Raw genomic sequence first — 26728 nt, 5'->3', positions numbered from 1 at the left:
GTTTCTCGCGGATAGATGGTCACACCTGTAAAGTTTCGCCTCAATCTGTTCAGCCATTTCGGAGAATAAAATTTTTGAAGGTTTTTATGCTAAAAACAATATGGCTGCCGAACCACGTGAACGATGTCATCAAATTTTTTTTCATCCCATACAATTTAGGCCAAGATTACCCTCAAAAAATTTAATACTGATTGGATAAAGCGTTTGATGTATGCAATTATGACGTCAAAACGAAACCACATATGATGTCATCAAAAAACAAAAAAATTGCAATTGTTTCCCACGAGGAGTAGTTCACACATGCCAAGTTTCAGTTTTTTTTCCATGGCGCGGTTTCAGTGATACAGATGTCCGAAGTTTTACCTTTTTCCAACATGGCTGCCACACCACGTGACCTACGACGTCATAATTATCAGAAGAACATTCTACATGAGTAGTCGCTCCTCCGGTGAAAATTTTGTGTCAATCGGATAAGCGGTTGCAGAGAAAACAGAAATATTAGCATGGACGGACGGACAACCTGAAAACATAATACCACCGGCGACTTCGTTAGTGAAAGCATATCGTAAATAAATGGACATGGCCGTCAATGTATTTTTAACATGTTTTTGTCCCTCTGGTTAATAGAGTTGTGAATCCCACAATACAGAGTGTGTTGGGATCAAGCACTATAGTTATTTCAAATGTGACAGCCATCTTGGAAAAATATCAAAAATCCTGAAAATATCTTGGATGCCTGGGATATATATATAATGGAGTACAGTAGTACTGTTGTGGGCTGGGCTTCGGTGGAGATAAACGACCACTAGGTGGGGCAGTAGAGTAGTCTCCCACCGAACACCCGGAATTTAGGTCGTGACCCTCGAACAACTCCGAAAGGTCACGGGTCCCTTAGCGGACCGTGGTCGCCAATATTTCGACCACGTGGCGTAGGGTTAATTGTCTCGATCTCCAATATACCTAAATAACCACGCAGTCTAGCTGCCGGGGAAACCACACCCTCGGCCGGCTCTGTCCAATCCGAGTCGCAGGTAACGACTCGGATCCGGCGTAACCGAGCGGAGTTACCAGAGCCGCGCCGGTCCCATTGACAACTTACCGGCCCGAACGGCTTTACTATTTCTCAATACGCACCTTGCTAGGCCAATGAGAGAAAGCACAGAAAATGATCTGGTACATTTAACAGGGGTTTTGTTTTATATTAATCAGGAGGGAGACACAGATCAGAGTTATCCGAATAAAATAAATGCAAACCATGTACAATGAAAAAAACACTTAACAATTTCTACTTATACAGACTGGCACCACACACATACACACACAAACACAAACACACACACACACACACACACACACACACACACACACACACACACACACACACACACACACACACACACACAAAGAAATGATGGCCGCGGCCTGTATTAGCACCTGTCCACCTCGTGCGGCCTGCTCGAGCTTGTCCGGTGGTGGGACTCAGATCCGCCGCCAACAACGCAGCACCAAGCACCAAGGACCAAGAACGGCACCATGGTCACACGCGTGGAGCTCGTGCCTGCGAAGGAACTCGAGTCGAGTAGTCAGAGTCCCAGGGTGAGAATGAGGGTCCCGGACAAGACCCAGCAAAACTCCAATGAACGCCTCACACAGAGCTGCAACAAATCCTCCAACAAATGCCCCCAAAACCATCCAGAGCTCACTTTCTCCATTCAGAACCCTCTTCAGGTGGGAGGGATTTCTTTCCTCGCCACTCGCTTCCTGATTGGACAGTTACATCACGCGATCCACTGGCCGTCCCTCATTGGACAGGCCCACGGTAGGCGGGGCAACTCTCACCTTTCTGGGGCGGAGTCGGAGCTGAGGTGATTGTAACTCCGCCTACCTCCTCACCTGAGGCCACGTGTGTAATGGCGATGGTGGATCGAGGCGACGGTCCGCTGTTGTTGTTGTTGTCGTTGATATATAAATTCTAAATATAAAAGAACTTGTAGCGCACACACAAAATTCCCATTAGACAGAAGGATGGATACAAACTATAAACACTACTTATTGAAATAACTAAGCTACGGGGACTGCTGTCTGCTTGTGTGCAAAAGGCTTTCAGATTCGTAACAGTACTTCATATCGAGGGATGATATGGGGAAAAAATGGCCGCACATTCAAAAGTGTACACAATAATATGCTCATAAACTCTGAAAGAGTCCTCTTGAAGAAGTCCTTTCTTTCAAGCTTCTGGGTCTCACTATCCACCATGATCTTTCCTGGGGAAGCCACATTTCCAAGCTAGCCTCCAAAGCCAGTCATTGACTCAGCATCCTCCATCATGCGAAGTCCTTCCTTGGCACACCGAAGCCCTGACCACATACAAAGCTTTCGTCCGCAGCCTGATTGAGTACTGCCTTCCCCTCCTGGCTGGTGCTCCTGCCCCTCACCTTTCTCGGCTTCATGCTGTGGAAACCAAGGCATTTAGGATCATTGGTATCTCCCACGATGAGGTTGAGTCTTTGGGTCTCTCACCGCAGGCAGGTCGGTGGTCCTTCTGTCTTCTACCACCTCCTCTCCGGTCTTACCCCTTCCCCGCTCTGTCTGTGATATGTCGTCCTCCCCCCCCCCCCCCCCCATATTCCTGCAGGGCGCTCAAGCCTTTCAGTTGTTAGCAGCACTAGCCTTTCAGTTGTTAGCAGCACTAGCCTTTCAGTTGTTCACAGCACTAGCCTTTCAGTTGTTTGCAGCACTCGCCTTTCAGTTGTTAGCAGCACTAGCCTTTCAGTTGTTAGCACCACTAGCCTTTCAGTTGTTAGCAGCACTAGCCTTTCAGTTGTTTGCAGCAGCAGCCTTTCAGTTGTTAGCAGCACTAGCCTTTCAGTTGTTAGCACCACTAGCCTTTCAGTTGTTAGCAGCACTAGCCTTTCAGTTGTTAGCAGCACTAACCTTTCAGTTGTTAGCAGCACTAGCCTTTCAGTTGTTAGCAGCACTGGCTTTTCAGTTGTTAACAGCACTAGCCTTTCAGTTGTTAGCAGCACTAGCCTTTCAGTTGTTAGCAGCACTAGCCTTTCAGTTGTTAGCATCACTAGCCTTTCAGTTGTTAGCATCACTAGCCTTTCAGTTGTTTGCAGCACTAGCCTTTCAGTTGTTAGCATCACTAGCCTTTCAGTTGTTAGCAGCACTGGCCTTTCAGTTGTTTGCAGCACTAGCCTTTCAGTTGTTAGCACCACTTGCCTTTCAGTTGTTAGCAGCACTAGCCTTTCAGTTGTTTGCAGCACTAGCCTTTCAGTTGTTTGCAGCACTAGCCTTTCAGTTGTTAGCACCACTAACCTCCTTTCAGTTGTTCGCACCACTCGCCTTTCAGTTGTTAGCACCACTAACCTCCTTTCAGTTGTTCGCAGTTGTGAGCACCACTCGCCTTTCAGTTGTTAGCAGTTGTGAGCACCACTAGCCTTTCAGTTGTTAGCAGTTGTGAGCACCACCAGCCTTTCAGTTGTTCACAGTTGTGAGCACGACTGGCCTTTCACGTGTTAGTTGTGAGCACCACTAGCCTTTCAGTTGTTAGCACCACTAGCCTTTCAGTTGTTAGCAGCACTGGCCTTTCATTTGTTTGCAGCACTAGCCTTTCAGTTGTTAGCACCACTAACCTCCTTTCAGTTGTTCGCACCACTCGCCTTTCAATTGTTTGCAGTTGTGAGCATGACTGGCCTTTCACTTGTTAGTTGTGAGCACCACGAGCCTTTCATTTGGTAACACCACTAACCTCCTTTCAGTTGTTAGCAGTTGTGAGCACCACTGGCCTTTCAGTTGTTCGCACCACTCGCCTTTCAGTTGTTAGCACCACTAACCTCCTTTCAGTTGTTCGCACCACTCGCCTTTCAGTTGTTAGCACCACTAACCTCCTTTCAGTTGTTCGCAGTTGTGAGCACCACTAGCCTTTCAGTTGTTAGCAGTTGTGAGCACCACTAGCCTTTCAGTTGTTAGCAGTTGTGAGCACACTCACCTTTCAGTTGTTAGTAGTTGTGAGCACCACTAGCCTTTCAGTTGTTTGCAGTTGTGAGCACGACTGGCCTTTTACTTGTTAGTTGTGAGCACCACTAGCCTTTCAGTTGTTAGCACCACTAACCTCCTTCAGTTGTGAGCAGTTGTGAGCACCACCAGCCTTTCAGTTGTTCACAGTTGTGAGCACGACTGGCCTTTCACGTGTTAGTTGTGAGCACCACTAGCCTTTCAGTTGTTACCACCAATAAGCTCCTTTCAGTTGTTAGCAGTTCTGAGCACCACCAGCCTTTCAGTTGTTAGCAGTTGTGAGCACCACTCGCCTTTCACTTGTTAGCAGCACGAGCCTTTCAGTTGTTTGCAGTTGTGAGCACCACTAGCATTTTAGTTGTTCGCAGCACTGGCCTTTCAGTTCTGAGCACCAGTCCACTAGCCTTTCACTTGTGAGCACCACTAGACTTTCAGTTGTTGGTAGTTGTGAGCACCACTAGCCTTTCAGTTGTTAGCAGCACTGGCCTTTCAGTTGTTTGCAGCACTAGCCTTTCAGTTGTTAGCATCACTAGCCTTTCAGTTGTTAGCAGCACTGGCCTTTCAGTTGTTTGCACCACTAGACTTTCAGTTGTTGGTAGTTGTGAGCACCACTAGCCTTTCAGTTGTTAGCAGCACTGGCCTTTCAGTTGTTAGCAGCACTGGCCTTTCAGTTGTTTGCAGCACTAGCCTTTCAGTTGTTTGCAGCACTAGCCTTTCAGTTGTTAGCATCACTAGCCTTTCAGTTGTTAGCAGCACTAGCCTTTCAGTTGTTTGCAGCACTAGCCTTTCAGTTGTTTGCAGCACTAGCCTTTCAGTTGTTTGCAGCACTAGCCTTTCAGTTGTTTGCAGCACTAGCCTTTCAGTTGTTAGCACCACTAACCTCCTTTCAGTTGTTCGCACCACTCGCCTTTCAGTTGTTAGCACCACTAACCTCCTTTCAGTTGTTCGCAGTTGTGAGCACCACTCGCCTTTCAGTTGTTAGCAGTTGTGAGCACCACTAGCCTTTCAGTTGTTAGCAGTTGTGAGCACCACTAGCCTTTCAGTTGTTTGCAGTTGTGAGCACGACTGGCCTTTTACTTGTTAGTTGTGAGCACCACTAGCCTTTCAGTTGTTAGCACCACTAACCTCCTTCAGTTGTGAGCAATTGTGAGCACCACCAGCCTTTCAGTTGTTCACAGTTGTGAGCACGACTGGCCTTTCACGTGTTAGTTGTGAGCACCACTAGCCTTTCAGTTGTTAGCACCAATAAGCTCCTTTCAGTTGTTAGCAGTTCTGAGCACCACCAGCTTTCAGTTGTTAGCAGTTGTGAGCACCACTCGCCTTTCACTTGTTAGCAGCACGAGCCTTTCAGTTGTTTGCAGTTGTGAGCACCACTAGCATTTTAGTTGTTCGCAGCACTGGCCTTTCAGTTCTGAGCACCAGTCTACTAGCCTTTCACTTGTGAGCACCACTAGACTTTCAGTTGTTGGTAGTTGTGAGCACCACTAGCCTTTCAGTTGTTAGCAGCACTGGCCTTTCAGTTGTTTGCAGCACTAGCCTTTCAGTTGTTAGCAGCACTAGCCTTTCAGTTGTTAGCAGCACGAGCCTTTCAGTTGTTTGCAGCACTGGCCTTTCAGTTGTTTGCAGCACTAGCCTTTCAGTTGTTTGCAGCACTAGCCTTTCAGTTGTTAGCAGCACTAGCCTTTCAGTTGTTAGCAGCACTGAAGGACGTGCACTGAAGTGGTACACTTGATATTCGAATAGTGTCCTTGACCTACTTTATTGGGATTTTTTTGGGGATAGATAATCAAGGCATGTGGAATAGCTACGACACTGAATGGATCAGGATGTAACATGCCAAAAGGAACAATGGAGGAAAACAGGGGGGGGGGGGGAAGAAACACCAACAGCTGACATGAAGGACAACATAAAGGGAGATGAGGGCAAACAATGGGTGTGGGGTGAATGGGGGGTGGGGGGGGAGACTCGTAGGCTGGACACTATGGATATAGAGGGAACTTTACAGGAAGGGGAAAATGGGAATTTAAAAAGAGGGCTTGGGGTGGCAGTTAACAAGGTTAGAATGATGTGAGATGGTGCTGACCAGCTATTTTGCAGATCTGGAGGGAAGAAGGACATTGAAGAAAATGAGGAAGTTGGTTCCACAGGTGGGGAAAAAGAGGAACGAATGAGTGGAGGTGAGCAGTGATCCTGGATTTAGGTAGTTTCACCCAAAGGAGGTTGATGGTAGACCGTTTGCACCCTGCAGAAACCTGACGGGGACACAGCATGGAAATAGCAGATGGTGCAAGACCAGAAAGAAGGCAGTAAAAAAACAGAGATAAATGAGAAAAAAACTTGGTGGGGATTTGCAAAGCTGTTTTCCGTTTCTATAATCATCATTGTACATGAACACATTCACACATACAGGGAATTGCCTCATGGAGTATGGTCGTACTCCATGCGTAGGGGTGAGAATGGGAAAAAAATGGCTACCCCATCAGATGTGTACAAAATTATTTGCTGAAAAGTTGCTACAGAGTGAGTCATAAGCCTTCAAAAACCATACCTTTTATTCTCCAACATTTTCAAAAAGAATGAAAAAGACACCAGAGTACATCGCTCAAGTACCAAATTGAGAGATTACAGTGAAATGGAAGACTAAGAAGGAACCCAAAGAAGTAAAGAGCAAAAATGGAGTCATGAGGAGGAACCTGGATAGGATTCGGGTTTCAGCCACCACTGCAACCTCAAATATAAATCCTCTTCAAATATCAATTCAATCGGATGAAAATTGACAATTTTAGAAATCCGACCCATGTTGACCACAAAAATAATTGGCTGGTTGAATTCAGTGACCTGAAATATAAATCCTCTTAAAATTTCAAGTCAATCGGACAAAAATTGAGGATTTTAGAAATCTCACCATACTTGTTGACCTTTGCGCTATGATGGCCTTTTGGTCCATGTTGACCTCAAAAATAATTGATTTGTATTGTAAGTACAGAACTGCACAATAAAACCTGTTTGTTAAGAGTTTAAGAATGAATGCTTTACTGGGGAGGGATAAAATGACTTCCATGCCACCCTATACACAAATATTACATACCATTATATAATTACATATAATACATGGGAAGATGATGCAATGAAAACTGAAACGGGTTTGTTTAGAATCGAACACGGTTACCATGACAACAATACTTTCAGCATCACAAAGACCATTGCCGGGATGCGTTGTGTGTTCACCTTTTAGAACATTCAGACCATTCTGCCACATTCGCTGCTACGATGTGGTCGTACCTTGTTGTGCTCTTGATATTTTTCAAGGAATTTCAAGAGAATATGTTTCCGGCACACCTGCAAGTGCGTCCTGGAGTGTGGGTGATTCGGAAGTCTTACCAGGTAAGTGGAAAACGGAGAGAAAGACCGTTGCTGATTGATGGAGGGTAAAGGTTTAATGATCCCATTGATGAGGATGGAAAGGAAGTTATAGGAAGGGAGCAAATTGTGACATTAAATTAAAAAAAATGACGCTTTGATTACGGTGTGAACACATATACTCTTAAATCTTGTTACAAGGAAACCACACCTGTTCTGGAATGGTCGATCCGTTTGTAGGGCCTGTGGTCAGAATGTCATGTTTCAACTTCAGTTTGAAAGGATCCCATTTAAGGATTGTTATGAAGGAAATTGATTCCTGTTTTCATTGATATAACATCAATTTATTAAACTTGTTATATCCGTGTCCACAGATCTTTGGCGAAGGTTCCATCTTCGGCCCGATGGACGTTGGACAACTCGTGTCGCTGTGGGGGAGATTTGAACATGCTGTTGGGATCATCTCCATCTTGATATTTATCTTCAACTTGCTTTGTGTGATTTATTCATGGATGAACAAACGGTTCCGGTAAAGCTCTTCACAAGACTTCATTTTATTATTGATCTTCAAATTAAGAACGGCAAACTGTGATGCCGGTGGTCCCCTCTGCTGATGAATATGTTGTTTTTGGAGTTTATATATCTGGTGCTACTCTGATTGATACATTTGCACGACACAGAGAAACGTTCTCTAAAACGAAGTTCTGGTTATTCATGTGTGTTCACAGAAAGAACAAGAAAGTAAAAGGAGAAGATGAGGCTGGTGGGGAGGATAAGGATGTGGAAGATGATGATGATGATGATGATGACGACAGATGGGTTTCAGAAGATGACGAATGTGATTGTGACGATGGAGACAATGAATGTGATTGTGACGATGGAGACGAATGTGATTGTGACGATGACGACGAATGTGATTGTGATGATGGAGATGACAAATGTGTTTGTTCTGATGACGACGACGGGTGTCTTCATTCCAATGACGATTCTAATTGAGGACAAGGAACACAAGGTTTGCAAGGGGGAAGGGGGAGAGGCTCAATTTTGTGTTGTAAAACTTCCAGTAATTTGATTTCATTTTAGTAATAGTTTTTCCAGGTAGTTTTCAATTAGGTTTTATTTTTCATTGTTTTTTTAATTCAGTGACCTGAAAATTTTTAATTCAGTGAAATTATTTTTATTGTTTTTTTCAAAAGGCCTCTCAGAAGAGGCACTTGTTAACTATCCTCCCCCCTCTCGAGTGATACCATCCTACCGTAAGTTGCCAAGATTGTTGCCCTACATTACAAATTATTCCAAACTTTGGATAAACTACACGTTCTTCACGCCCATCATGTCCCATTCTGTCTGTGACTCAAGGCCCTGTCACACCTTGACATTTTAGCCAGCGAATGCCGACGTATGAAAAATTTGTCTAAAACGCTGGGGCACATCGAATACATTATGGGTAAGTTTGGTATACGTTAAGAGCACGCTGAAGCACGCTGGCATACGTCGAATTACACCGAGCTCGTCGAGAAATCTTAAGCATGCTCAAAATTTTTCGACGTATGCCAGCGTATGACTCACACGTTCCGCATACGCTGGCCATAAGTTGAAGGCACGTTATGCAATCGTTGACACACATTACTTGTAAGTTACTCATAAGTCGAAACACGTCGAGGTAATGTTTAGCCCACCCGAAACTTATTTCTAACCTATGAGTAACGTGCTTTGAACCTATGAATAACATGCTTTGAACCTATGAGTAACATATCTCCAACGCATATTGACATATGTAGACGTATTTGATTGACGTCTTCCGGACGACCACAGAACTTACTGAACGTGTTTCTAACTTACAGCTACCGTATAATGGCGTATTGGCAGCGTTTAGGGGAATTGGTATATAAAAATGGGCTTCACAGGAGGAACCCGTCAGTGTTTCAGACTCCATGGTGAGTAGATGTCCATGTCAGTAGTATCAGTAGTAGTAGTAGGTCCATGTCAGTAGTAGTAGTAGTAGTAGGTCCATGTCAGTAGTAGTAGGTGAGCGTGAGGGTGTGGGTGATGATGGATCCTCCTTGCATCCGCGTCCACGGCCACGCCACTTCTTGGCAGCATTCTTCGAAGTTTTCTTTGGCATGACGATGATGTTGACACTTCGATGTCTAGCTTGGTTATGATTAAAATCGTCGAGCAGCAGCGTCCATTTAAATCGTTGAGCGGCAGCCTATAAATAGGCTACACCACGTGATCGTCGGTGATATGCTGCCGCGCGCTATCCATACGAAAGACTATTGTTGGGCATACGTTGTGAACGCCGACAACACGCTAAGCATTCGTTGGTATAAGTTATATATAAGTTATCGAAACGTTCTGTGTACGTTATTAATACGTTATGCATACGTCCAACTCGTTATGAATACGCCCAAAACTGAAAAAAATACATCAATAGTTAAGCGTACGTCAGCATTGTACATACATTTTGACACGTCATACGCTGGCTAAAACGTCAAGGTGTGACAGGGCCCTCAGAAGCGTTGGGAACAAACAAATGTTTTGCTGTACTCTCAGCCAGACAAGCACCAAACAGATCATGCAGTTGGTGAAAGTCTGCCATGAGTGTTAATGCATCTGCATACAAGTCGGTGTGTACAACTGGATGATCATGAATATTAATTAAATCGATGAAGGTTGGTGATTAAATCCATGCAATTAAATTAATTAGTTAAATCGATGAATGTTGGTAGTTAAATCGAAGCAGGTCGGATGTCACGCAGCAATTTTCCAGCTTCTCCCTCACTTCATCATCTGCCGTGACCAAGGCGAGTGGATTCTCACCGAAACGTCGGCTTTACCGACGAGTAGCAAGTCCAGCTTTTTTCACTTGTAAACTTTTACTGTATTAAAATTAATTGTTTGAAAAAACTTTAATAAAAATCCAGTGGGACTTTGTGATGAAGAAAATCAAGTTGTGAAATTGAAGGAAAAACAAAAGGGAAAATTGAACTGAGATGCAGAAAGAAATGGAGAGAATACAGTATTTCCAGGATTGTGTCGAAAGGCAATATAATGATGAAGATCATGATGGTGGTGATATTGAGTGGTTTCCACTTCCTTTTGCTGATGTGTGTGTGCAGAGACCCACAAAACGAGTTCTACCTTGACCCAGCACATGAGTTCTTCCTTGAACCAGCATATGAGTTCTACCTTGATTACCCACAAAATTCGGGAAAATCAGGAAAAGATTTCTGCCTTGATGGCTCAAAATATGAGACCGACCTTGGAGACTCGAAAAGTGGTTTCTATCTTGGAGACCTTAGGAGTTCTAAACCTACCCTATCCTTGTCGTTCTTTGTTGGATGGTGCTTGATGAGTGGTGGTAAGTTCAGTTGATTATAAATTAATGCAATTATACATTATATCATTCGATATTATACATGTAATGTATTTATTTTTTTCTTTTTCAGCAATATCAAGAAAGTGCTGGGAAGACCTGAGATTTCTTGAGACAAATTTCCAACATATTTCCTCCTTTTCACTCCTTCAAACTTGAAAGAACTGAAACTTCATTCTTCAGAAAAAACTGGAAGAAAAAAAAAAAAAACTTTGTTGAGTTGAATGACTGTATTGACCTTGTATTATTACTGAACTGCTGAAAACAAAAAAAAAATTAAACTCTTTAGAAAATAATAATTCGTTGAGTTGTTTCAAAAAAAATTGTGAAAAAATGATTAATGATCTTGGGATTAGAGATGGGTTTTGTGGTGTGAGGGTTCGAATTGGGTTTGGGTTTGGGGTGTGAGGGTTAGGGTTTGGGTTTTAGTGTGAGGGTTAGGGTTGGGTTGGGTTTGGGGTGTTAGGGTTTGGTTTGTTATTCTTTGGGGTGTTAGGGGTTTTGTTTATTATTGTGAATTTTGTCTTTTGTAATTCCTGTAAATAATATATTAAACCTAAAATCTCTTCTCCTTTAAAACATACCAACAGAGGCCTGCAAAAGTATTCACCCACAACCAATAATTCCACATTTAGAAGAATTACGAATTATGCAGAAACAATTTTTACAAATGAACTGTTTTTATTCATAACTGAAGAGATCAAACTAAATACTGCTGTAGCTGAAGGAGGTTACATGTCAGGAATACCTGCAAAAAAACATGTACGAATCAAAATTCACTTGTTATAAAAGCATTCACCCCTTATATCAGTACTTGGTGGAAACACCTTTTACAGCAATGACTGCTATGAGTCTTTTTGGGTCGGTCTCCACCAGCTTTGCACACCGATACGGTGACGTCTTTGGCCATTCTTCAAGTGAAAATTGTTCTCATTCTGCCAAGTTTGATGGGGATCGTCGATGGACTGCAAACTTCAAGTCTCGCCATTAGTGTTCAATTGGGTTCAAGTCAGGACTTTGACTGGGCCACTCAAGAATATTTATTTTCTTCTTATTCAGCCACTCCAGTGTGGCTTTATCTTTGTGCTTCGGATCGTTGTCCTGCTGAAATGTGAATCTCCTACCCAGTTTCAGATTCATGGCTGACTCAAGCAGGTTTTCATGAAGGATTCTCTTGTACTTTGCACCATCCATTGCTCCTTCTATCTTGACAACCTCGGCAGCCCCTGATGATTAAAAGAAGTCCCATAGCATGATGCTGCCCCAACAATGCTGGACAGTAGGGATGGTGTTGACTGGGTGATGTGCAGTATTAGTCTTGCGCAAAGATGTATTTCAATAATAGTGACTGGACTGGTTTTTCGAAACTTTTTTCTGACTTTCCCTGGAAAGACTACTGCCTCTCCTCGGGCGATGCCTCTATCTCTGCTGAACGTATAGCTGAGGTTATTGTTGCAGGAATGGAAGCTTATATCCCATTCTCTTTCAAGTCTATCTCTCCGACCAATTCTTTGTTCAATAATTCCTGCTCTGTGGCCATTCGTGCAAGGGATGCTGTATATCGGACATGGAAAAACTCTTCTTCCTCTGACACATTCAGCTTTCATATCTGCCAGAAATCATTGCAAACATGTTGTCTCTGAAGCGTAGCATTCCTTTATTCAAAAGAAATGTGACAACCTCTCATCTTCTTCCACTAATAGATCTTTCCGGTCCTTAGCTAAAAGTATCCCCAACAACTTCTGTCGCTCTACCTTTCCTTCACTTTTCCATTCCGATGATACTATCGCTGTCTCTCCGACCGATAAAACAACTCTTTTTGGTTCTCTTTTCTCCTCTAACTCCACACTGGATGACGCCAACATTCCACATCCCTCTGACGCTCCCCTCACCAATCTTATGTTCCTCCTAATAATCTCTTTTCATGCAGTCAAAAAATACTCCTCTCTCTGGACATAAGCAAGGCCAACAGGCAAGATGGCATTTCTCCCCATGTCCAGAAGGAATGTGCTTCAGAACTTGCACCCGTGCTTGGTCGTTTGTTTTGTTTTTGTTTAAAAACCCAAACTTTTCCTCTTTCCTTGAAACATGCTCAAGTACAGCCTATTTTAAAAGAAGTGTGATCATTTAAACCCTTCTAACTACCATCCTATTACTCTGACTTCTACTGTTTCCAAAGTATTTAAATGTCTTCTCAATTCCCATTTTCTCAAGCATCTTGAATCTCATTGTCTTTTATCTTACCACCAATGTGGCTTTGACAAGGCAAGATGGACAGGTGATATCCTTTCTTAAATTACAAGTGTCTGGGCCTCTTCTTTGAGAGACTTTGGGGAATCCTTTGTTGTAAGCCTTGATAACTCAAAAGCCTTTGACAGATTTGGCATTGGGGTTTGATATCCAAGCTTCCTTCTTTTGGCTTTCCTCCTTCACTCTGCTCTCTCATACCAAGCTTTCTCTCCAACCACTCTATCTCCATAAATGTTGATGGTTCAACATCTCTCCCCTTCCCTATCAACAGCGGTGTCCCTCAGGGTTCCATTATATCCCCAACACTTCCTTCTTTTCTCAGTGACCTTTCTTCCACAAATAACCAAATGCACTCGTATACTGATGACTCAACATTACATTCCTCCATGTCTTTCCCATCTGCCCCATCTTCCATCACTCGATGTACATCTCGTTTCATCACAGCCACCTCTTTAAATTCGGATTTAGACAAGATCTCCCAGTGGGGCAAATGTAATCAAGTTTAAAGTTTAATGCTTCAAAAACTCAATTTCTTCTCATCCCTCTTTCTAAAACTCCTCTCAACTCTCTAATCTCCTATGGAAGCTCTACAATTACACCATGTGATACAATAAACCTACTAGGTATCACTCTAACATCAAATTTATCCTGGAATCCACACATTACACAAATAGCTATGTCTGCCTCGAAGAAATTAGGAGTCCTGTTCAGATGTCGAAGATTCTTCTCCTCTGAACAGTTGCTCCAACTCCATAAAGGATTGATTCGTCCTTGTATAGAGTACCGCTCCCACATCTGGGGAGGTTCCAGCTCCACATACTTATTGGACAGAATTTAATCCAAAGTGATTAGACTTGTCAACTCTACCAATGTGACCTCAAAACTCGACCCGCTCAAATTACATCACAAAGTAGGCTCTCTTTCTCTTTTCTACAGCTATAACTTCAGTTTCTGCTCACAAGAACTTGCTGCTTATGTACCACCACCATTAGTGAGACCCAGGAATATTCGACAAGCCACTAGATCACATGATTATTGTGTGGGCAACTCAAGGGTGGGCCGTTACGATGTTTGTTTCTTCCTCTCCACTGCTAAACTCTGGAACTCTTTACCATCTCATGTCTTCCCAAACACTTATGACCTCCTTTTCAAAAAGCAGATTTTTTTACTTCCTCAAAAACTCTTAAACTGTTCTCTCTTTCCTTACTTTTCTAATCATGCAGTTCTTTTATTTAATGCTTGGCCTCGATGAAGTCTATTCAGTCCATGCCTGTAGCCTTCAACATTTTTACATATATTCGATTTTGTGAAGATCTGGATCAGGATTCAGATACGGGAATTTTTTTTAATTTCTAAGTGATTCTTCACCATTGAGAGATGGAGCCAAAAACGATATATAGCACAACAACTCAAGAAATTGTGAACAAGGTATGACAAAACTTGGTGGATGAGTTGGGTAGGTGACATGAACAAGATGATTTGATTTTGGTTCAAGTCCAGATTCAGATCCTACCTGCCAGTGGGATACAAAATGTAAACGGTTCCGCCTGGCGGAGCTCTGTGCTCTCCGTGCCGTTCTTGGGTATTTTTCTAACATTTTTCTTTCACTTATTTTTGGAAGATCTTATTCTTTGTGGAAGATCTTTCACTTCTTTTTTAGCTCACCTGGAACTTAGTTCTGGGGAGCTTATGGGATGGCGCGTCGTCTGTGGCGCGTTGTCTGTCCGTCCAAAATTACTTGCCATTTCTTCTCTGAAACTACAATACAATTTCGATGAAATTTTCCCACAACATTCATCACCATGTATGTCCCAAAGTTTGTTCATGGCATTACAAAAAATTAAATAAATCAGGCAATAAGGGAATCTTCCAGGGTTGCCCCCCAAAATAAGTATTTCCTTTCTTCTGAGACATGACACGTGCAACTCTGATGAAACTTGAGCACAACCTTCATCACCCATGATGTACCAAAGCTTGTTCATGCATTAAAAAAGGGGTCTATGGGGTTCTACAGAGGGAGTTTACAGGGAAGTTGATCCGCCCACCCCCATAAAGAGGTATTTGCTTTCTTCTCAGAGACGATGCAAACAATTCTGATGAAACTTGACAACAATCTTCAACACCGATGATGTACCAAAGTTTGCTTATGACATGAGAAAAATTTTGGTCTTAAGGGGTGCAAGGGGGTTGGCCCCCAAATAGGTATTTGCTTTCTTCTCAGAAACTACACACACAATTCTTATGAATCTTGGCTACAGCCTTCATCAGTGATGGTTGGTTTTTGAGTGAGGGTTGATTCTCTCGATGGGTCTGTGCTGACTTTCTCAAAGATAAGTTTCTGGTCATTGTTTGTCGCGTTTTCATTGTTTATTTTGTTGCCTCAATGTTTACTGTGTGTTTCTACTTCGGTTTTGTTTCAAAAGTTGTGCTATTTGGTGAGTTTTCATTGGTCTTGTCATGGCTCACCAGATGAAGGGATTGGGGTAAAGCCTTGGGACCCAGACTCTTTGATGATTGGAGGAAAACCACGGGGTAACCTTCCCAGGTCAGATTGTGGTAGTGTGTGTCGGGGTGGCTCTGAGGTGTCATCCACCAGACAGCGGTCTCCTTGGATTAACTTGAGGCAATTAATTCGGGTGGGTGCCTAGAATGTCCTTTACCTCAGAGAGGATGATCACCTGTCTCTGTTATCATCTGAGCTCAAGTGTTTGGACATCGGTATCACAGCACTCTCTGAGGTTCAGAGACCGGATTGAGGAGAATTTTGAATTTTGACTCAACAAAAGAATAATTTTGTCTCTCAAGGGACACTGGATACTATTGAACAGAATCGCAGGGCCAGACTGAATTGCAGAGCTGAGCTGTTCAGAGAGATGAGGCATAAAACTGTACGTACGCTAAGGGTGGACAAGGAGGCCTATGTGCGAGGAATCTTTGAGGGAGTAGAGCAACACCTGTGGTCAAGTGATTCACGTCATGCTTACAGGGGAATTCATGCATTGCGTTCCTCCAAGCTGTCCCTCGATGTACTGTAGTTAGAGCGGAGGGTATTGGGCTCTTGACAGAGGAGTCCAAAGTGAAGGCCAGGTGGGGCGGTTACTTTGAGCGGCTTTACTCGGCTGATCCACCAGTTGTTGAGTTGGATGTCAGGATTGTTACTATCCCTATGGCTGACCCTCCAATCAACTTTGGTCCACCTTTTTTTTTAAGGAAACACAGGCTGTGGTGAACCAGTTGAAATGGGGTAAAGCTCTTGAGATCTGTGGCATCCATGCTGCACTTCTCAAAGGGTGGTGGAACTGCTGTACTCATGTTATTGCATGCAGTTCTGTGCTCTGCCTGGAACACAGGCATCATCACAAATGACTGGACGAAGACCTTGTTGTCCCTCTGTGGAAAGGAAAGGGTGATCGCCAGGATGGCAACAACTACTAAGGGGTGATGCTGCTCTCAGTGCCGGGCAAGGTCTTTGCTCAAATAATTATTGACAGGGTCCATCACCACCTGCTTGAGCACCAGCGTCCAGATCAGTCAGGCTTTACATCAAAGTGGTCAATGATTGACCGTGTCCTTGCTCTTCGGGTTGATGGGGAAAATTTCCTTTTTAAACAACTTCTTAAATGTACGCACGGCTTACTCAATGTATACGAATTATAATCAATTGTTTACGTTCAATTACTCTTCATTTCTTTGTATTGAAACTTATATAGACAAACATCTTAAACCAAGTGTATTTACTGGGACGTGTAGCCTGATGCCTTTATATCTATATCTATATCTATCCATATATATATATATATATATATATATATATATATATATATATATATATATATATATATATATATATATCTCTATCATCTCTATCTCTATCTCTATCTCTATCTCTATCTCTATCTCTATCTCTATCTCTATCTCTATCTCTATCTCTCTCTCTCTCTCTCTCTCTCTCTCTCTCTCTCTCTCTCTCTCTCTCTCTCTCTCTCTCTCTCTCTCTCTCTCTCTCTCTCTCTCTCTCTGTCTCTGTCTCTGTCTCTGTCTCTGTCTCTGTCTCTGTCTCTGTCTCTGTCTCTGTCTCTGTCTCTGTCTCTGTCTCTGTCTCTGTCTCTGTCTCTCCACTCTGCCCTCCTTGTCTGTTTGTAGTATGTTGTGTCAGCCCTCCTCAACGATTTATGTAACAATGTTTTGACCAATACGATAAAACGTCGACGATGTCTTTCCCATGTGAAATTAGACTCAACAAGGTCAATTGTAGGTCGTCATGACCAAACTCCCCTCCATCTCTTTGTTCTCTCAACCTTTCCCTACTGCTCCAAAGGCATTTACATGGAGCAAGAATGGAAACTCGACTTCAGCGCAAACCATTGAAATGACCTACATTCGATGTTTTGGAACTCCGTGAACGCGAATAAATTTTCTCTGATTCAATGTACTTTCCTTGTGGACGGTGGATCATTTTTGTGTTGCAAAATTGAGTTATAGGATTTTGCACTGACTCCTTTTAAAGAGTTCCACAACAGGGTCCTTACCGAACGCAGATGAGAGTTTCGACAGGGGCTGTTTGTGGCCGATGTTGATCTCTGCAAAGCATTAGATTCAGTGAATCGGGATGCCCTCTGGATGATTCTTGGTCTTTCTGGGGTGCCACCAAAACTGATCAATCTGATGTCTGATCTATACTCTCGTACTGAGAGTGCTGTGAGATGTAATGATACCATCTCTGACTTATTTCCAGTTGTTACTGGAGTTTGTAAGGGGTGTGTACTTGCCCCCACACTTTTCAGTGCTTGGATGTCTGGATTTTGGGGAGGATGTCGGAGAGATCAAGCTGCGGTGCATCGTTCGGGAATGCACAGATCTCTGACCTTGATTTTGGAGATGATGCAGTCATCTTTGTGGAGACTCGAGATATGCTTTGGGGGGCTCTCGAGGTGCTGAAGAAGAGTTGGAGCCACTGGCATTACCAGTTTCCTGGGTAAAAACTAAGATTCAGGCTTTCAATGACATATTGGATGCTGCCAACTTGTCTGTACCTGGTTGTGGCAAGGATGTTGAGGTCACGGAGAGATTCACTTACCTTGGTAGTGATACTCATGCCTCTGCTGGCTGTGAGCCAGAGGTCAACAGAAGTATTGGTCGGGCCTGGGGAGTCATGGATTCACTGGATCATGGGGTGTGGTGCTGCTGGTGCCTGTGCAGGAGTACGAAAGTCCGAGTCTTCAGGTACTTGTTGTTTCCATTCTTGCTCTACAGATGTGAGACTTGGACTCTGACCAGAAATCTGAGAAGGTGGCTTAATTCCTATGGTACCAGGTCTCTTCGGTCAATCCTTGGCTATCACTGGTTGGACTTTGTGGTCAATGAGTGGTTTCTGAGAGACTTAAATTATTTGTATTTTCTCCTCGTTACCATAAATTTTTCTTTTCTGCACTTTTCCCTCCACACTTCTTCTGTCCTTCCCAATTATACCCTCTGTTTCATGTCTTGAATTCTGAAGTATACAACAACAACAAAATTTTCTTTTCCCTTCTCACCTTATACCCCACACAACCACGTGACTTCCTGTCCCGACTCTTCTTCTTCCTTCCCATTTTGCTGATCCAGCACCTTCCTTCTATTTTTACTGACCCACATTCACCATAAACCTTAACGATTTTTTCTTCAACCTTTCCTTTTTCCAAATCATATGTAATCTAAAAAAAAAAAACATTTATATCTTTTCACTTCTCACCTTACACCTCCTGTAACCACGTGATTTCTATACCCACTCTTCTTCCTATTAATTTTGCCAATCCATCTTCCTTCCACTTCAGCTGACCCACATTCACTAGACACTTTCACAATTTTTTCTTCAACCTTTCCTTCACATAATCTTACGTAATCTTTATTATAACAAGCTCAAAATGAGCTAAGATCCTCGTCCTCTTAATGATGACGTCATAAAAACGAATATGACGTCATTGTGACGTATCAGGTTTGCGATACATTATCTGTGCTAATGCCCGGCTTGATTCCCGTAAACAAAATTCAAACAGCTTGCCTAGTTTCGGAGATAATGGTATAGGCGATTTCCATTAGCGGCGATATTATGACGTCAACTTTTTTTTCTCGGAAGAATTTCCAAAATCGGAGATGGTTACTGCCTGCGCATGGGCTTTCTGCATATATACGGCAAGTTTCACGAAGATCCGATGAAAACTCTGGGTTGTGAAACAAAAAATGTCAAAAAATAGGAATGATGTCATAACAAGAAGAAGATGAAGAACAACAACGTGAGTCAGACTTAGAGATCCTCCACGAGGATCTAAAAAAATAAAATAAAAATGTCTCCTAAAATGTTTCAACTTCCTCTTTCACACATGTGGTTCCCTGTATTGTGTCATTACTCATTCTTCTTATTATTATTCTTCTTCTTGTTCAAAAGACTGTTTTCAATTCGACCTTTCCTCCTTCATCCCATGCCTAAAAAGTCCAACTGTTACAACATTTCTTTTCTCCATTCTCTTAATTCTCCTTTTATTTGTTGTGTCCTTCCAGTAATGTATATAAATGTATCACTGACTTAAAAATAATTTAAAACATCATTTTGCAATGCCTGTTCATGTTCTATCAATTGTCCTGTTTTTTTTTTTTTTCCAACTTCAGTGCCAATTCACCCCACCTCCTTAAATCTACCGCCCCCTCACTCCTCACTCCTCACTTGTAATACCCTCTCCTTATCCCTCCCATCTTTCCACTCTTCACTGTCTTCTGTTTTAGTATCAGATCCTCCTCTGGTGTCCCAAACTATGTGGTGTTCTCACATCTGTTCGCTCCATTCTAACCTCACAGATATCTCACTCTCTCAATCAGAACACTCACGAACATCTCAAACATGCTCTGTCTTTCCTCTCATCACACCTCCCCCTCTTCCGAACCCCTCAAATCTTGTACTTCTTCCTGACCGCTCCCTTCTTTACCATACCCCTACCAAGTCTCATCGCTCCCCTCTCCCCATCCCTCCCATCACCCTCCTGTCCCTTTGCCATGCCTGCAGTCATCGTTTCCCCTCCCTCTCAAATCAATCTTCACAATCTTCCCCCTCCAAGCTTCCCTCTCACCTTTCTCAAAAACTTCCCCCTCACCTCACACCTCTCACCTTTCTCCCTCCATTCTCCCCTCCCTCACTCCCCTTTCTCCCTCCAATCTCCCCCTCACTCCTGCTTCAGAAAGTTCCCCCACTCACATCCACCTGCTGCCTCATTCCCCTGCCCTCTCTCTTCCATCTTATCCCTCCACCTCCTCGAATCTTCAACTTCCTTCTTCCCCACTCTTACTACTCCCCACTGTGCCTCATCCCACCACCACCGAGCCTTTTCTCATTCTCATGCAGGCCTCTCGCCGAGCTCTTCTGCAATCCCCCACACTCTGTTAACAACTCTCCCTATCTCCCCCCCCCATCCTCCCTCATCTTATCCTCCCCTCCCCTGCACCGAAAACCTCCTCCCTTCCCTCATGCTTAACAGTGTCGACCAAAAACATCCGGGGCCTTCGCTCGATCTTGACAGATCTTTCCATACAGGTTGTCACTGACAAACAAAACATAATCTGCTTAAGAGAAACTTTCCTCCTTCAAGACAACTCTGACTCCCGAGTATCTCTCCCTGGTTACTCCCTCCTCCGGTATGACAGACCTGAGCCTCGTTCTGGCAGTGGAGTTGCTCTCTTCATCCAAAACTCTATTCCTCACTCTCCATGCACTGCCCTCACTCCCCCAAACCCTCACGAATACCTTTGGATACGACTGCCCCTCCACTCCCACCTCATGTTTATATGTGTGTTGTGCCATCCACCAAACAGTGATGGCTTCATTTACACCTCACTCACCAAAAACATGGAACAACGTGTATCCTCTCATCACAACTCTCTCTTCCTCATATGTGGTGACATCAATTGTCATCATGCCAGTTGGCTAGGTGTGGGTACCTCTCTCACCTGCCATGGCACTTCAGCAAAATATTTCTGCAACTCGTTGGGACTAACTCAATCGGTCAACTCAACCAACTCTTTCCATCTCAACCAAAGGTACTCCGTCGCGTCTGGGTCTGATTTTGATCAATTTCCCTGACAATATCTGCTTTTCTTCCTCCGCTCCAATCAGTTCATCTGAACACATGCTTGTCTCTGGCTGGAGAACGACTTCAGCAACATCGGGTCTGGCATTTCACTCAGACCGACTGGCAGGCACTTCAAGCACCCATAAAATTTACAAGGAATTCCAAGGAAATTTTGCACAGGAGGAGTCCATTCGGGCCATCATGCCTGTACCACACCAATACCAGATATAATAAATTCGTCAATACCCCTTCCGTTCGTGCGTAGCCTTTTGGCTGCTACACTAGTACTAATTTCGCTGACCTTGGAAGAATGACAGGCTGAGTCAACCCCCTGGTATTAATTCAGCAGCCAACAGTGCTTGAAGTCAGAACCATAGGATCCCAAGCCACCACCCTAACCGCTAAGCCAACACCAGATTAAACTTCTCGACTGGTCTCCCATCTCGACTTTCTCCGACATCAACTCATCCTGGGAATTCTTTCAAAGAAATTTGCTTTCTCTCATGCACAGATTAATCCTATCTCATCTGCAGTTGTCATACCCTTCCTCCTGCCCATGCTACACTGAAGCTTGTGGTGAGGCGACTGTCCCAAAACAACTTGCGTTCACCTCATGGAAGACAAATTCAACTGAAGGCAATCTCAGATCCTTCCAAAAAGCTTGGAACAAGTGTGTGTCTACCCTCAGAAGAGCCAGAAAACAACATCTTTCTCATCTCAAGTTAGAACTATCAAACCTGTCTGCCTCCTCGCAATCCTGGTGGCATCTAGTCAAGTCTGTTTCTGGTGTATGTTCCCCGTCCATCCCCTTCTCTAACCTCAAATGGCCGCACGTGAAAAGGCTGAATGCCTAAACTCCGTGTTTGCTTCTAAATCTTGTGTCCCAAACCTATCGCTTTCTGTACCCACATTACCCAGTTGCTTCCAGCTGTTCTTGGACTCTGTGCTTTTCTTCCGACAAGGTGGAGAGCTCACTGTTAAACCTCGACTCAGGTTCTGCAACCGGTACAGACGGCATCAGCCCTCATGTTCTAAAAACCTGCTCCGCTGCTCTTCATCACCCTCTCTCTGTTCTATTCACCCTCTCATTTGCTCAAGGTCATCTTTTCTCTCCTTGGAAATCAACAAACATTACCGCCCTGCATAGAAAAGGTGCAAAAACAGATCCCTGCAACTACAGACAAATCAGCCTTCTCCCAATCATCAGCAAGGTTATGGAATCCATCATCGCTGAAAATATCTGCTGTTCTTCCTTTGCTCCAATTAAAACTTGAGCTATTTCGTGAGTTTTCTCACACACACACACACACACACACACACACACACACACACACACACACACACACACACACACACACACACACACACACACACACACACACACACACACACACACACACACACACACACACACGCACACACACACACACACACACTCACACACACACACTCACACACACACTCACACACACACTCCCATCCATCATCAACCCTTGCCCCTATCCCATCTCCATATTTTGCTCCAACGAAGGGTTTACACTCAAAACTTCAGCTTCTTGCTTCCCAAGACAGTGAGCATATCTCGATAAATGTTCTGTTGATTTCATTCATTATTATGATTATGATTATTTTTATTTTTTGTGTACATTGTCGAGGGTCGAATGAGAGTTAATACACATCACACAACAAGGGGAACAGGAGACAAGAGGGCGGGAGTGGGAAGGACAAAACAGTGGGGAACAGAGACATTAGGAGATCTGTGGAAGGGAGAGGGATGGGGGCAGGGAACATGGGGAATACAAGATGGACATTACAGGGACTTCCAGGAAGGAAAGCAGGGAATTTGAAGGTGGGTAAGGGGTGGATTAACAGGGGTAAAAAAGATCGAGGTGATGGTGAACAGCTGTTTTGAAGGCCTGGAGGGAAGAATGGGAATGAATAGAGTGAGGGAGTTTATTCCAAAGACGGGAAAAAAGAGGAATGAAAGAGTGAAGGTGAGCAGTGATTCATGATTTTGGTAGTTTTACCAGAAGGGGGTTGTTGGCGGACCTTGGGCGCCCTGCGGAAATGTGGTGGGAACAAATCGCAGAGAGAGCAGGGGGGGCAAGGCTGGAGAGGAGACGGTAGAAGACAGAAAGACCACCGACCAACCTGCAGTGAGAGAGTGAGAGGCCGAAATACTCAGCCTCATCGCGGGAGATGCCAATGATCCGAAATGCCTTGGTTTCCACAGCGTGAAGCCGAGAAAGGTGGGAGGCAGGAGCACCAGCCCATTGGAGAGAGCAGTACTCCATCAGGCTGCGGACGAAAGCTTTGTAAGTGGTCAGGAGCTCAGGTGGGCCGAGGAAGGACTTTGCACGACGGAGGATTCCCAGTCGGTGACTGGCTTTGGAGGCGAGGTTTGAAATGTGGCTTTCCCTGGAAAGGTCATGGCAGATAGTGAGACCCAGAAGCTTGAAAGAGAGGACTTCCTCCAGAGGATTGTTGAGAAAGTAGATGGGGGGGGGGTTCTAAACGGTCCTTTTGGAGAGACATAGTGAGTGAGATTTGTCTGGATTGAAAGACATGTTCCACGTGTTGGACCAGTTTGTGATTTTACCCAGATCTGCAGTGAGCGAAGAAGCTGCTGCTTGCCAGTCTGAGGGATGACAGATGGTATGGCAGAGGGTGGAGTCATCAGCAAAGAGATAAAGGGAATTTTCCAGAGAGTCGGAGAGATCATTGATGAAAATCAGAAAAAGAACAGGGCCCAGAACGCGACCCTGAGGAACTCCAGCCTGGACAGGAAGAGGGGATGAAAGAACTCCATTTAGGGCCACACGTTGACTGCAACAGGAGAGGAAGTCTGCGAGCCATGAGTGGAGATGGCCTTGGATTCTATAGGAAGAGAGTTTGGTCAGCAGGGCAGGGTGCCAGACTGTGTCAAAAGCACACAATATGTCCAGAGATATGGCTATGATTTAATGTCCAACACTGAGGACCTCCATCCATTGTTAGGAGAGCAGAAGCAGCATATCGTGGAGAGAATGACCTGGTCTGACACCAAATTGATGATCAGAAATCAGGCCATTGGCGAAGAGGAAGGATTTGATGTCTGAAGTGATGATGGAATCCATAACCTTGGTGATGATTGAGAGAAGCCTGATTGGTCTGGAGTTGCAGGGGTCTGATTTTGCACCTTTTTATGCAGGGCAATAATGTTTGCTGATTTCCAAACAGATGGCAGATGGCCTTGAGAAAATGAGAGGGTGAATAGAACACAGAGAGGGGAAGCAAGAGCAGAGGAGCAGGTTTTTAGGACACATGGGCTGATGCCTTCAGGACCAGTTGCAGAATCTGAGTCGAGCTTTGACAGCAAGCTCTCCACCTTGTCAGGAGAAAAGGTCACAGAGTCCAGCAACAGTTGGGTGCGACTGTGTAAGGTGGGTGGAGAAAGTGATGGATTTTGGACACAAGATTTAGCTGCAAAAACCGAGTCTCCATTCAGCCTTTTCACGTGCGGCCATTTGAGGTAAGGGAGGGGATGGAAGGGGAACATACACCAGAAACATTTGATTCGATGACACCAGGATTTTGAGGAGGGAGAGAGGTTTGAAAGTTCGCACTTTCGCTGAGATAGATGTTGTTTTCTGGCTCTCCTGAGGGTACATACACACTTGTTCCGAGCTTTATGGAAGGAACTGAGATTACCCTCAGTTGAGTTTGCTTTCTATGAAGCAAACGCAAGTTGTTTAAGGACAACTGCCTTGCCACCAGCTTCAATGAACCATGGGCGGGAGGAAGGGTAGGACAACTGAAGATGAGAGGGGATAAATCTGTGCATGAGGGAGAGCAAGTTTCTTTGAAAGAATTCCCAGGATGAGTTGATGTTGGAGAAAGTAGCGATAGGAGACCAATCTCGAAGTTTGATGGCTGCTTGGAGTCCCTGCCAGTCGACTTGAGTGAAATGGCAGACTCGACGGCGGTGAGGTGGTTATCTGATATTAACCAGAGAGATGTCCACTTTCACAAGGACGTGGTCAGAGGAACCGATTGGAGTGGTGGAAGAGCAGCAAATATTGTCAGGGAAATTTGTCAAGATCAGATCCAGAAGAGATGGACTACCACTGTTTGAGATCCGGGTTGGGAAGTTGACCGATTGAGTCCGTCCCAATGCGTCGCAGAAAGCTTTTGCTGAAGTGCCATGACAGGTGAGAGAGGTACCCACACCTAGCCAACTGGCATGATGACAATTGAAGTTGCCACATATGAGAAAGAGAGAGTTTGGATGAGAAGATAGTAGTTGGTCCATGTTTTCGGACCATGATAGTGAAGTGTGGATGGAGTCATCACTGTTTGGTTGCCGGTACAGTACACATATAAACATGAGGTGGGAGTGGAGGAGAAGCCGTAGCCAGAGGTATTCCTGGGGGTGTCAGGGAGTGAGGGCAGTGCATGGAGAGTGAGGAATAGAGTCTTCGATGAAAGGAGTCCTGGGAATTCATCCTGGGAATTCTTTCAAAGAAACTTGCTCTCCCTCATGCACAGATTTATCCCCTCTCGTGTTCAGTTGTCTTACCCTTCCTCCCGCCCTTGGTTTACTGAAGCTTGTGGCGAGGCAGTTGTCCTGAAACAACTTGCCTTTGCCTCATGGAAAGCAAACCCAACTGAGGGCAATCTCAGTTCTTTCCACAAAGCTGGGAACAAGTGTGTATCTACCCTCAGGAGAGCCAGAAAACAACATCTTTCTCATCTCAAGTCTGAACTCTCAAACCTCTCTCCCTCCTCAAAATCCTGGTGGCGTTTAATCAAATCTGTTTCTGGTGTATGTTCCCCCTCCATCCCCTCCCTTACCTCAAATGGCCGCACTGCTGATTCCACACGTGATAAAGCTGAATGTCTAAACTCGGTGTTTGCAGCTAAATCTTGTGTCCTAAACCCATCACTATCTCTACCCACTTTACCCAGTCGCACCCAACTGTCCCTGGACTCTGTATCCTTTTCTCCTGACAAGGTGGAGAGCTTGCTTTCAAACCTCGAGTCAGATTCTGCATCCGGTCCAGACGGCATCAGCCCACGTGTCCTCAAAGCCTGCTCTTCTGCTCTTGCTCACCCTCTCTCTGTTCTATTCACCCTCTCATTTGCCCAAGGTCATCTGCCATCTGCTTGGAAATCTGCTAACATCACTGCCCTGCATAAAAAAGGTGCAAAAACAGATCCCTATAACTACAGACCAATCAGCCTTCTCCCAATCATCAGCAAGGTGATGGAATCCATCATCGCTTCAGATATGAAATCCTTCCTCTTCTCCAATGGCTTGATTTCCAATCATCAATTTGGTTTCAGACCAGGTCACTCTACCCTGGATATGCTGCTTCTGCTCTCCCATCAATGGATGGAGGTCCTCAATGCCAGACAGGAAATCCGAGCCATATCCCTGGACATAACACGTGCTTTTGACACAGTCTGGCACCCTGCCCTACTCACCAAACTCTCTTCCCATGGTATTCAAGGCCATCTCCACTCATGGCTCGCAGACTTCCTCTCCTGTCACAGTCAAAGTGTGGCCCTAAATGGAGTTCTTTCATCCCCTCTTCCTGTGCAGGCTGGAGTTCCTCAAGGTAGCGTTCTGGGCCCTGTTCTTTTT

The 26728-nt window shown here is 44.4% G+C and overlaps 1 protein-coding gene across 2 annotated transcripts; it reads left to right on the top strand.

Annotated features, from left to right (window-relative positions):
* Nucleotides 1-7116: 7116 nt before the first annotated feature.
* LOC147025537 (uncharacterized) lies at nucleotides 7117-11009 on the top strand. 2 transcript variants are annotated; one of them, XR_015059564.1, is made up of 5 exons: nucleotides 7117-7401; nucleotides 7752-7906; nucleotides 8106-8389; nucleotides 10500-10741; nucleotides 10830-11009. XR_015059564.1 is itself a non-coding variant. In XM_085886574.1 (3 exons), exons 1-3 carry the CDS (start codon nucleotides 7288-7290, stop codon nucleotides 8371-8373), a joined length of 537 nt encoding a protein of 178 aa, XP_085742700.1. In that variant the 5' UTR covers nucleotides 7117-7287; the 3' UTR covers nucleotides 8374-8411. The 2 variants fall into 2 exon arrangements, 1 of the variants encoding a protein (XP_085742700.1); XM_085886574.1 differs by lacking the exons at nucleotides 10500-10741; nucleotides 10830-11009 and having other exon boundaries at nucleotides 8106-8411.
* Nucleotides 11010-26728: the final 15719 nt, after the last annotated feature.

This window comes from Eptatretus burgeri, chromosome 6 (genome assembly GCF_056783735.1).
Source record: "Eptatretus burgeri isolate ZD-2024b chromosome 6, Ebu_testis_v1, whole genome shotgun sequence".
NCBI classification, from domain to species: domain Eukaryota; kingdom Metazoa; phylum Chordata; class Myxini; order Myxiniformes; family Myxinidae; genus Eptatretus; species Eptatretus burgeri.
Note: the sequence above shows the minus strand (reverse complement) of the source record. Positions and strands in the feature narration are given on the sequence as shown.